General features: G+C 38.7%; 1 protein-coding gene and 1 pseudogene across 1 annotated transcript; both read left to right on the top strand.

Annotated features, from left to right (window-relative positions):
• Window positions 1–2,122: 2,122 nt before the first annotated feature.
• On the top strand, window positions 2,123–3,076 carry LOC136155929 (olfactory receptor-like protein OLF4; annotated as a pseudogene).
• A 7,865-nt stretch (window positions 3,077–10,941) lies between these two features.
• Window positions 10,942–11,889, top strand: LOC136155921 (olfactory receptor-like protein OLF4). The gene has a single exon (XM_065918151.1). The coding sequence runs from the start codon at window positions 10,942–10,944 to the stop codon at window positions 11,887–11,889; it is 948 nt and encodes a 315-aa protein (XP_065774223.1).
• Window positions 11,890–12,646: the final 757 nt, after the last annotated feature.

Genomic DNA, 12,646 nt, shown 5'->3' with positions numbered 1-12,646 from the left:
AAAGGTTCCATGCAGGCTCTGCTGCACTCAGTGCCCCCAACCCTGCAGCCTGCCACTGCCAACCCACACCTCTGACGGAGACTCGTGGGCACTCACGGGCAAGTCTGGGTCAGTCTCTGTGGGGTCACTGCCCCTTTCTTCTGGGTCCTGGTGTGCACAAGCTTCTGTTTGTGCCCTCCAGGAGTCTGTTTCCCCAGTCCTGGGTAAGTTCTGGCCGCTCTATGGTGGGGTTATTGGAGACCTCCTCTAAGAGGGCTCTTGCCATTCCCAGGTCTGCTGCACCCAGAGCCCCTGTCCCTGCGGCAGTCCACTGCTGACCCGTACCTCCACAGGAGACACTCAAACATAGTTCTGGCTCAGCCTCTGTGGGGTCTCTGAGTCCTGGTGCACAAGGTTTATTTGAGCCCTCCAAGCACCTCTGCCCTAATGGGGTTTGATTCCAAACGTGATTTTACCCCTCCTACCATCTTACTGGGGCTTGTTCGTGGCCATCTGCCACCCCTTGTGCTATACAGTAATCATGAATTCCTGGCTTTGGGAAATATACACCCCTTGTGTATATTTCTTTGGTGGGATCCAACATCCTCCTGTCAACAGTTGTTCAGCAGTGAGTTGTAATCTTGAAGTTCTTGCAGGAGAAGAGATGCGTACATCCTTCTACTCCATCATTGAGTACTGGAAAATCAAGCTTTCTGATATCTGATATTTGAAATCCCCAAACCAAAATTAAATATATTTGATATAACCTTCTTATATAAGGAGAAGGGAATGGCAACCCACTCCAGTATTCTTGTCTGGAGAATTCTATGGACAGAGGAGCCTGGTGGGCTATAGTCCATGGGATCACAAAGAGTTGGACATAGCTGAGTGACTAACACACACAAAAATATAGCATTTATGGAGTGATGATTTAACCCTTTTAGTCATTTCTCTCTTGTTGATGTTCAATCTGTAAGAAGTTTTACACCATAAAGATATCACTAGTTTTTTCTTGGAAAAATTTATTTGTTTATTTATTTTACCTTTTATTATTTTTCCTGGGTAGCAGTGGAATATAAATTGTGTGAACTTAAAAATAGTAAGAAGTGTGAGAACGTAAGAGTAACTTCTACAAGGAGGCTATGGTGTGCTCTGCGTGTGTGTGTATGCCTTGTGGACTGAGAATTATTCTCAGACAGGGGTGCATGAGCTCATGTATTCCAAAGTCATTCTTAGAATATAATCGACTGATGATACTAAGCAGATCTGTTTCAATCCAAAGAATTAAAAAGTGCAAAGGGTACATTGTGTGATTGAGAGACACCCTGTGTCTTAAACTTTAAGCATCAGTGAGGCCCCTTGTTCTTTAAAATGCACTGACTCCATCATCCACCAGTCTCCCTCTTGCTTACCCTTCTTCCCTCATTGACTTCTATTTTTGGATTTCAGCATCTGAAAGAAGCATCCTCCTCAGAGCCTTTGCAGTGGCTGTTCCCTCTGCCAGGCATACACTTCCCCAGATTTGCTCCAATTCCTGCTTTCTCTGCCTTGAGGTCTCTGTTCACTTCTCACTTTATTTGACCTCTTGCCACAACATCCAGTAAAACATGACACCACATAGCTACTCCCTGCTTTATATCTGCATGGTTGCTTCATATCTCCGATCACATATGATTTGGAGCTATGAAGCATGCCTATATAATGCTATATAATTCTTATATTCACTTATGTACCTTTACAATTATTAGATTGTAGCACTTTGTTCTTCAGCAACAGTGCCTTAGTGATAGACTACACTGAATATGTGTGTGTGTGTGTGTGTGTGTGTGTGTCTGTGTGTGTGTGTGTGTGTGTGTGTGTGTGTGTATGTGTCTATTTCTCAAATATATGGGAGAATTTCTCATGTAAACTGTTGACTATATATCCTCATGGCTGAAATGTACTTTTGGGTATAAAAATTCCTAATCACAGATAAAATGGAGATTGCTTGCAAGAGAATTTTGTGTATGGGCACTAAATATTGGAAATATTTCTTCATTGTAAAGTAAGAATTATAATATTTCAGCTATATTTTAATGCTCATTTCTGTAAAATTGATCAGGTTTTTCCTCTTTCCTGTAGTCACCTACAGGATCCAGCAAATATGGATCCAGCAAATAATAAACAAATTTCAGAATTTCTTCTCCTGGGATTTTCTGAAGATTCAGAACTGCAGCACCTCATATTTGAACTTTTCCTGTCCATGTACCTGATCACTGTGTTTGGAAACCTGCTCATCATCTTGGCTATCACTTTGGACACCCACGTCCACACCCCCATGTACTTCTTCCTCTCCAACCTGTCCTTTTGTAGACATCTGCTTCACTTCTACCACCATCCCAAAGATGCTGTGTAACATACAGAAACAGAGCAAAGATAATACCTATGAAGACTGCATCTTCCAGATGTATTTTTTCATACTTTTTGCATGTTTGGATGACTTTCTCCTGGCAGTCATGGCTTATGACTGGTTTGTGGCCATCTGCCACCCCTTGTGCTATACAGTAATCATGAATTCCTGGCTTTGGGAAAGGTGGTTCTGGTGTCACGGGTCATGAGTGTCCTTCATTCCCTGTTGGAAAGCTTAATGTTATTGTGACTTTCCTTCTGTACAGCCTTGGAAATCCCTCACTTCTTCTGTGAACTCAAACAAATGGTCCAGTCTGCTTGTTCTGACAACTTTCTTAATAATATGGTGATGTATTTTGCCACTTGACTGCCAGGTGATATTTCAGTGGTTGGTATCCTTTACTGTTACTCAAAAGTAGTTTCTTCTGTACTTGGAATCTCATCTGCTCAGGAGAAGTATAAAGCATTTTCCACCTGTGCATCTCACCTCTCAGTTGTCTCCTTATTTTCTTGTACGAGTCTAGGAGTGTACTTTAACCCTGTTGCTACGCACAGCTCACATTCAGGTGCAACAGCCTCGGTGATATACACTGTGGTTACACCCATGCTGAACCCCTTCATCTACAGTCCAAGGAAAAAAGACATAAAGGGGGCTCTGAAAAGTTTATTTGGAAAGAGAATTTTAAAAGGGACATTTTTCTTAGGGTGAAGAAGTGTCATGATTGCAGTGATCAGACCCTCAGACTAAGAATTTATAACACTTTGATGAGGCCCTGTGTATAGAACTTACTCCTTTTTTGTCTTTTTGGAAGCTTTTATTTCAACTTCTTTATTCAAATTAAGTAACTCACTTTATTAAGCTTTCTGGTCCTGGATAGCCTACCATATCCCTTTGTTGCTTTTTTACTTTACAGAATGTGTTGTTGACCTTGCATTAGAAATATTTAAAAATTTCATTTACCTAAAGGGACAAAGTATATTTTTAAAGAATATTTTCATCTCAAAATCATACTCAATAATTTATCTTTTGTTTTACAAAAAAGAAATTCCATGAGCGTTTCTATTACTATGGGGAAAATACACATGGAAACTAATGTTGTCTATAAAATCTGTAGTAGAAGTAAATCATATGACTTTACTAAACTCATTGATTAGCTCTAGTAATTTTCAGCAGGGTAAGGAAAGTGTAGGACTATCTGAGAATGTAACATTGATATACAAACACACACACACACACACACACACACACATATACACATACACACACACACATACTACCACTTGTAACATAGATAGCTAATGGGAAGCTGCTATATAATACAGGAAACCCAGCCTGTCATTCTGAGACTACCTAGAGGGATGGGAGGGGAGTCTCAAGAGGGAGGGAACATATATGTATACACACACACACACACTTATGGCTCATTCGCAGGGCTTCTCAGATGTCACTAGTGGTAAAGATCCTGTCTGCCAATGCAGGAGGCATGAGAGATGCAAGTCTGATCCCTGGGTCTGAAAGATTCCCTGGAGGAGACCATGGCAACCCACTCAAATATTCTTGCCTGGAGAATCCCATGGACAGTGTAGCCTGATGGGCTACAGTCCACAGGGTCACAAAGAGTTAGACATGATTGAAGCATCTTAGCACCCACCCACCCACCCACTCACACACACACGGCTGATTCACATTGTATTGTTGTATGCCAGAAACCAACACAACATTGTAAAATCCTCCAATTAAAAATGTTAAGAACGTGACAGCTCCCAAGGGGAAAAAAAAGTATTTTTGCAAAAAAACAGAAGTGAATCTAAAGCCATATCAATCCTATGTATATCACTATCTTAGCTGCTCTTCTGGATAATGTATACTTTAGCACATACCATGCTTTATAGGCGATCATTTGGATTTATTCTTCTCATTAAAATCTTATTCTCTTATTCAGCTCTCTGTTCATGGTGCAAACCTTATGAAAAACCAATCATTAAATATATGATGCCAAAAGTTTTCTTCATTGAAATAAAACTTCATCTTTCTGGTTTACTTCACTCTGTATAATGGGCTCCAGTTTCATCCATTTCATTAGAGCTGATACAAATGAATTCTTTTTACTGGCTGAGCAATATTCCATGGTGTATATGTACCACGGCTTCCTTACCCATTCGTCTGCTGATGGGCATCTAGGTTGCTTCCATGTCCTGGCTATTATAAACAGTGCTGCGATGAACATTGGGGTGCACGTGTCTCTTTCAGATCTAGTTTCCTCGGTGTGTATGCCCAGGAGTGGTATTGCTGGGTCATATGGCAGTTCTATTTCCAGTTTTTTAAGGAATCTCCACACTGTTCTCCATAGCGGCTATATTAGTTTGCATTCCCACCAACAGTGTAAGAGGGTTCCCTTTTCTCCACACCCTCTCCAGCATTTATTGCTTGTAGACTTTTGGATAGCAGCCATCCTGACTGGTGTGTAATGGTACCTCATTGTGGTTTTGATTTGCATTTCTCTGATAATGAGTGATGTTGAGCATCTTTTCATGTGTTTGTTAGCCGTCTGTATGTCTTCTTTGGAGAAATGTCTGTTTAGTTCTTTGGCCCATTTTTTGATTGGGTCATTTATTTTTCTGGAATTGAGCTGTAGGAGCTGCTTGTATATTTTTGAGATTAATCCTTTGTCTGTTGCTTCATTTGCTATTATTTTCTCCAATCCTTAGGGCTGTCTTTTCACCTTTCTTATAGTTTCCTTTGTTGTGCAAAAGCTTTTAAGTTTAATTAGGTCCCATTTGTTTAGTTTTGCTTTTATTTCCAATATTCTGGGAGGTGGGTCATAGAGGATCTTGCTGTGATTTATGTCGGAGAGTGTTTTGCCTATGTCCTTCTCTAGGAGTTTTATAGTTTCTGGATGGATGAAACTGGAGCCCAATACAGAGTGAAGTAAGCCAGAAAGATAAAGACCAATACAGTATTCTAACGCATATATATGGAATTTAAAAAGATGGTAGCGATAACCCAATAGGCAAAACAGAAAAGAGACACAGATGTACGAACAGACTGTTAGACTCTGTGGGAGAAGGCGAGGGTGGGATGTTCTGAGAGAATAGCACTGAAACAAGTATACTATCAAGGGTGAAATAGATCACCAGCCCAGGTTGGATGCATGAGACAAGTGCTCAGGGCTGGTGCACTGGGAAGACCCAGGGGGATGGGATGGGGAGGGACCCGGGAGGGGGGATCGGGATGGGGAACACATGTAAATCCATGGCTGATTCATGTCAATGTATGGCAAAAACCACTACAATATTGTAAAGTAATTAGCCTCCGACTAATAAAAATAAATGAAAAAGAAAATTTATAAAAATAAATCGAATAAAAGATCATTAGAAAAGGAGTAGAAGGAGCTTGATAGCAAAAATTAAGTGCAAATAAATAAATATTTTATTGGTTTTTCCAAAAAAAAGAAATAAAACTTTAAATAAACAGAGAAGCCAGCAGGCATGTGTGCTAAGTCACCTCAGTCATGTCTGACTCTTTTTGACGCTATGGACTACAACCCTCGAGGCTCCTCTGTTAATGGGATTCTCCAGGCAAGAATACTGGAGTGGGTTGTCATGCCCTTCTTCAGGTGATCTGGTTGAACCAGAAGAGCCATAATTGACCTTAAATTTATTGGAGCAAAGTTTTAAGTTATCTAGTGCATTATTATGTAACAATATTTCTTTTTCACGTTGGTTATCTACTCATTGGAGTGTGGAGGATTGTTGTCTAGGTATGCAGGAGTGTATAGATATGGTTTAACCATTGATTGGCATTTAAAATATTTCTTATTGAATTATCTTCCTGTTTGTGTTCAAAATCTCCTGATGCGGCTTACTCATTGCATTGCTCTGAATGAAATGTCTCCCTGCTTCAATACTTTGTCATGATAACTAAAGGCATGGTGAGTGATCAGTATCAGCATCTTCTTCTTATATATATATATATATATATATATATATATATATATATATACACACACACACACACATATGTATATACATATATATTTATCATATATACATATGTATGTACATATATACTTAGCATATACATATGTATATTTGTATATATATATATATATCAGTATCTTCCAATTATATATGTGTATATATATATATCTTTTATGCTAAAGAATCTATCTCTACAGATGAAGAATGAATGATGACAGATTTTAAATTGCTATGCAGTCATACGGCTCCACATCAGCATTTTTCCTACAGAAATATGCATGTACTTTCAGCCTCTCTTGGATACCTGGAATGTATTCCCAGTATAGTCATATTTTAATACAGTCATCTGAAATAAACATCTTAACAGAGTAACTATGACTGCTATCTTCAAATACAACAACAATGCTGATAATCAAGCAGATCATTATAACTGCCCTCAGTTCTGTTTGCTTGGATGATTGAGTTACATAACTCTTCCTGCATACAAGCCATACTACAAGCAAATGATATAGCATAGTGCCTTTATTATCAAAGAAGAATGTATGGAATAGTAGGCATAACTTCAGATGGATAGAGTGAGGAATAGTTGACAGGTGTAGAAATATGTCATTGAGTCAAATGTTCAAAAGTAAAGACTGTGCATGTGTATGTATATGTACATTTGTATGCATTTTTATTTACAGCAATTGCACTCACATACAGGCTTCCCTGATGGCTCAGCAGGTAAAGAACCCACCTGCCAATGCAGGAGGCAGAGGAGGTACAGGTTCCATCCCTGAGTCAGGAAGATTCCCCGGAAGTGAATATGTCAACATATGTCAACCCACTCCAGTATTCTTGCCTGAAAAATCCCATGGACAGAGAAGTCTGGCAGGCTACAGTCCATGGGATGCAAAGAGTCGGATAGCACTGAGTGGCTATGCTGGCATTCTCACATCAATCAGTGCATAAACACAGACTTAATTTCATCTTACATGTTGAAAGGAAGCATGAAAAATTTTTGGAGAGAACAAAAATGAAAAGAATGAACATTTGAGTTGGCATAATCTTGAATGTACAATTTAGACAACAAAATTTAAAAGTAATTGAATAATTTATATTTAAATGATTTCTTTTCCTATAGCAACACGTCAAAAGCATCTAATCTTGAGGCATGGTTGCATTCTCTATTAACTATCCAAGCTATTTATATCCAAATTGTCTTTAGATTTCTACTTCTACTTGAGAGATGTAATACAAAATATCTTTACCCAAGGAAAACTAAAAGGATGAATTGTGCTGTCTATCTCAATTTCCTGAACAACATTTTTTTGAATAAATATGTATATTATTGATATGTCTTACTGCTGCTTTGAAAGGTTACCACATTATTGGCTTACATCAAACGAAGTTATGTTCTCATTAGACTAAAGTTCTAGGATCAGAAGCCTAAAGTGGGTCTCATTAGACTAAACCAAGATGTCAGCAGGGCTGCTTTCCTTCCAAAGACCCCAGGCAAAAATTAGTTTCTTTTCCTACTCCAGTTTCCAGTGGCCACCTGCATTCTTCAGCTAATGGTCTTTCCCCCATGTTCAAGTTTCTTCCAAAGTAACATGCATTTGCCCCTTCTCTTTCACAGTTAGAGGACAGTTGTGATTAATTTAGTCCCACCTTCATAATAGTGGGACTGTGACTCACTACAGCCAGTGCTTGTCTAGGGAGGGTCATAATCAAGACAAATCTCAGTCTTGGATCCTGGAGAAAACTTTTATTCAAGCTAGAGTGGGGTAATGGGACTTTCAGGTTTATTCTTCTGGAAGACAGAAGAGATTGGGGGAAGGAGTAATAAACCCTGAATGCATCTGGCTTGTAACACTGTGCACTAGACACAAAGAATGAGCAGGCAAAACTTCCTATCTGTCCAGACCACTTTCCCCAGGGAAATCAGTTACTAGAGATGGTGGTAAGGAGAGGGAAATGGTAGTGAGCAGACACGGGGAGCTATAAATATCTCCTCTGCTGCATCCCTCAGCCTGTGCATCCTTGGCATGGACAAGACATGGATGCTGCTTTGGGTGTCATAACTGATACAGGGGAACAATGCTTGAGTCCATCCCACTGTCTTGTTGGGGAACAGAGCTTTTATCTCCGTCATGAACCACCCAAGAGGAATCTGAACCCTTATGTCAAGACCTTTCTCTGAGAGACACCAACAGGTGAGTCTAAGAACCCAGAAATACTGAAGATGGTCAAAGGGAATAGCAACGTTTACCTGAGCTCATGAGAGCCAATCCAGACTAGACCAAATCCAAAATTATTGTGTTTTTTTTCCCCCTGTGATTGATTAATACTTTAATTTATTAATTTTTGATGTTCAAAATACAAATGAATATGGAACTCAGCAATGTAAAAGTCAATGCTGACTTCCGATGCCATGGACTATACAGTCCATGGAATTCTCTAGGCCAGAATACTGGAGTGATCAACCTTTCCCTTCTCAAGGGGATCTTCCCAACCCAGGGATCGAATACAGGTCTCTCACATTGTGGGCAGATTTTTTACTAACCGAGCCACAAAGGAAGCCCAAGAATACTGGAGTGGGTAGCCTATGCTTTCTCTAGTGGATTTTTCTGACTCAGGAATTAAACCAGGGTCTCCTGCATTGCAGGCAGATTCTTCACCAACTGATTTATCAGGGAAGCCCAAATGATGGACATGGAAGCTCAATTAGAAGGGTGAATAGGACATGTAAAGTGCTTCCAGTATAAGCAGAACCCAGTTAACTTTTAACTATAGTAGAGATATGGGGTATTAACTGTGGAGGAATGTACAGAGATACAACACCTTTTTTTTTAATATGCAGCACACTTTACTATGATGAGAAAAATCCAGACCAAGGTAGGTTGACACATATTTCCTTGCAGCAGCAGTTCATGAGACATAAAATTCTCAGTATCTCCTCTCTCAGTATTTAAATCAAAAAAATATTTATCATGAGAAAAGGTTGTGCTAATGAGTTTGTGATTGTTTTATTTCCTGTAAGGCTAAATACGTTTGTTGGTTAGTTAGTCAGTCTTTTTATCAAAAAAGTAGAACTATGCTTATTCACTTCCTTTGCCTCTGTATGGTGAATCAGCATGTTTTTATTCCTAGTTTTTATTTCATTCTTTAATGGAATTGGAATGTTTTCAAGTTCGTTGTTTAGCCTTTAGTTATTTTATGTACATATGCAAGAATTTGTGCAGAATGTCTGTCTGAGAGTTTATAAACTTTGTGTGATAAAATCTCTGTATCATCCTATATTCTTCATTGCTGTATTTTTTTTAACTGAAGGAAGAGGGCTGCCACTTAAATATTCTTTACTTGCAAATCCTTGCTCTAGACATAAATGAAAATGAATATTCTTCTGCATATACATCTTAATAAGTCATGCTTTTTATGGATGTCCAACTACTTTCCACATTTATTATCCCTTATTTTTTAGTTGATTTTATTGTGATCAGATCTGCTCATGAAAGTTGTATCGTATTCAGCCACCATTTGTAATGCATTCTCCTTTGCATTTAACTACAGATAAATTTTATCTTCTGTACCTGTATTTGAATCTATATGTCTGTATGTGATAGGAAATTATAACTTAGGTACTGCTTGTTCCTCACATTTTCAAAGGCTTTCTGTCATATTCCTTCACATCCTAATCTTTGCAATCTAACATTGAATTAGTGACCCTCAGGGATATCATTAAGTTGTGACTAGTGTATATCATTTCTTTAAGAATTTAGTTTTGTATTTCCCTTCAATTTTGGTTCAGACTAGGCTTTTTAAAGTATGAAATTTCCTGAAGTGCTGAAGACACTTTTTATGGACAAGGGACCCCTTGTGACTTGGAGTTTCAGCAACAGCATGGAGGCCACCTTTTCCCTCAACATCTGACATTATGTCTCCTCACTCTCCCTCCTGCTCGTTTCCTCACCAGACTGGCTTCCGTTTATCCACTGGAGCATCTTAAACAAACCTCTTCCTCAGGATCTTCACACTAACCATTCCTTTATGGTGATACCCTTCCCCAAATGTGCTCACAGTAGTGACACTTGAAGTCTATTTGAATATCTTCTTTGCAAGTCTTACCTAAATATGCATAAAAACCATACTCTATTTTTGCTCTCTCTTTGTACCTGTTTCCTTCGTAATATCTATAACCAAAAGACATCATATGTGCGTGTGTGTTTATTTCCATATCAACCTTGTTATTTGCTTGTATTCTGTCTCCACAACCAGAATTTAGTAGCTTTTGTTTTTTGGCACTCTAAACTCCTTGCTCACATAGTAGCTAGAATATTGTCACAATTCAATTTATATTACTCAAATGCATGACAGAATTTTATTAAAACTGTACTATACATGACATCCTGGGGGAAACTGACAGTTGGACAAGTTTGTTAATTAGAAGTGACACAAGAGGTGCCCTCAAGTGCACACAATTCATGGATATAATGTTGAAAGTAATTTATTGATGGAAATGTAAATGGTAGCATTTATACCTTGTGAGTAATGCCAATTTGTGTGAAAATAAGTCATGTTATTTACCCATTTTTTCATAGTCACCACCACCACATGGCACCAAGGAACCTAACAAGTGTTTCCAGGTTTCTTCTTCTGGGGTTTTCAGAAGAACCAGAATTGCAACCCTTCATATTTGAGCTTTTCCTCTGCATGTACCTGATCACTGTGTTTGGAAACCTGCTCATTATTCTTGCTGTCAGTTCAAATCTCCACCTCCACACCCCCATGTACTTCTTTCTTTCCAACCTGTCCTTTGTAGACATCTGTTTCACCTCCACCACCATCCCAAAGATGCTGGTGAATATACAGACAAAGAGCAAAGTTATAACTTATGAAGGCTGCATCATCCAGATGTATTTCTTCACACTTTTTGGAGGACTGGACATCTTGCTCCTAACAGTGATGGCCTATGATCGCTTCATGGCCATCTGTCACCCCCTGCACTACACGGTCATCATGAACCCCCAGCTCTGTGAACTGTTGGTGCTGGTGTCCTGGGTCATGAGTGCCCTGCATTCCTTGTTAGAAAGCTTAATGGTGTTGCGACTGTCCTTCTGTACCTTGTTAGAAATCCCTCACTTTTTCTGTGAACTCAATCAGATGATCCAGTTTGCCAGTTCTGATACCTTTCTCAACAATGTGGTGATGTACTCTGGAGCTGTGTTGCTGGCTGGTGGTTCCCTCACATGTATTCTTTATTCTTACTCTAAAATAATTTCTTCCATATATGGAATCACATCATCTCAGGGGAAGTATAGAGCATTTTCCACCTGTGCATCTCACCTCTCCATTGTTTCCTTATTTTATTGTACGGGTTTAGGAGTGTACCTTAGCTCTGCCAGTACCAACAGCTCACACTCAAGTGCAACAGCCTCGGTGATGTACACTGTGGTCACACCCATGCTGAACCCTTTTATCTACAGTCTGAGAAATAAAGACTTAAAGAGGGGTCTGAAAATACTGGTTGGAAAGGTGACTCTAAAAGGGCCATTGTCCTAGGGCGTGAGAAGTGCCCTGGATAGCAGAGCTCAAAGCAAGCCAAAAGTTTTTCCAGTCTTTGCTTAGACTGTGGACATAGAATGTGTCTCTTCTAATTTTCTTGGAATTTCTATTTTTATTTCAAATTTTCTATACAGTTTATTCAACTCACTTTTAAGCTTTGTGATCTCTCTATTATCCAAATGGTATTCCCAACCTTGAACATGAAGTATTTAATTTCTTTTCAAATAAAATAAATCACACCATGTATTTTTTTTTATGGTAATAGTAGCTGTACTGCTTCTATGGGGAGGAAATTCCTCTTGGCAAGATAGCTATTTATATAACATTATTACAGAGAAGAATTTGAGACCATTCTTTATCACTTTTGTGAATATCATTCTTTGAACATCATTACCTTAATTTCTCTTCCTGATAATCCAAACTTTAACATACTGGATATTATCACTGTTCATGTTCTTTTTCTACCCATTAGGCGCTGGTACACAGCTTATGCCAACTGTGTCTACCATAGTTGCTGGCAAAAATTGGTAATAAAATACATGTCTTCAAGTGGATAATAAAATACATGTCTTCAAGTGGAATCTAGAGCAAAAGACAAATATAGAAAAAGGATTGAAATAATATGACCGGGCAGTAGAGTTGATCTTCAGTAAGATGAAGGAAAATATAAAATCATGCATTTATTACTCTGCAGATATTTTCAGGCAGTTTAGAATTTTTCTTTTTTAACTCTATTTCAATGAGTTTTCCACTC

This window comes from Muntiacus reevesi, chromosome 1 (assembly GCF_963930625.1).
Source record: "Muntiacus reevesi chromosome 1, mMunRee1.1, whole genome shotgun sequence".
In the NCBI taxonomy this organism is placed as follows: Eukaryota; Metazoa; Chordata; class Mammalia; order Artiodactyla; family Cervidae; genus Muntiacus; species Muntiacus reevesi.
The sequence above is the reverse complement of the archived record's forward strand: the minus strand, read 5'-3'. Positions and strand labels throughout refer to the sequence as shown.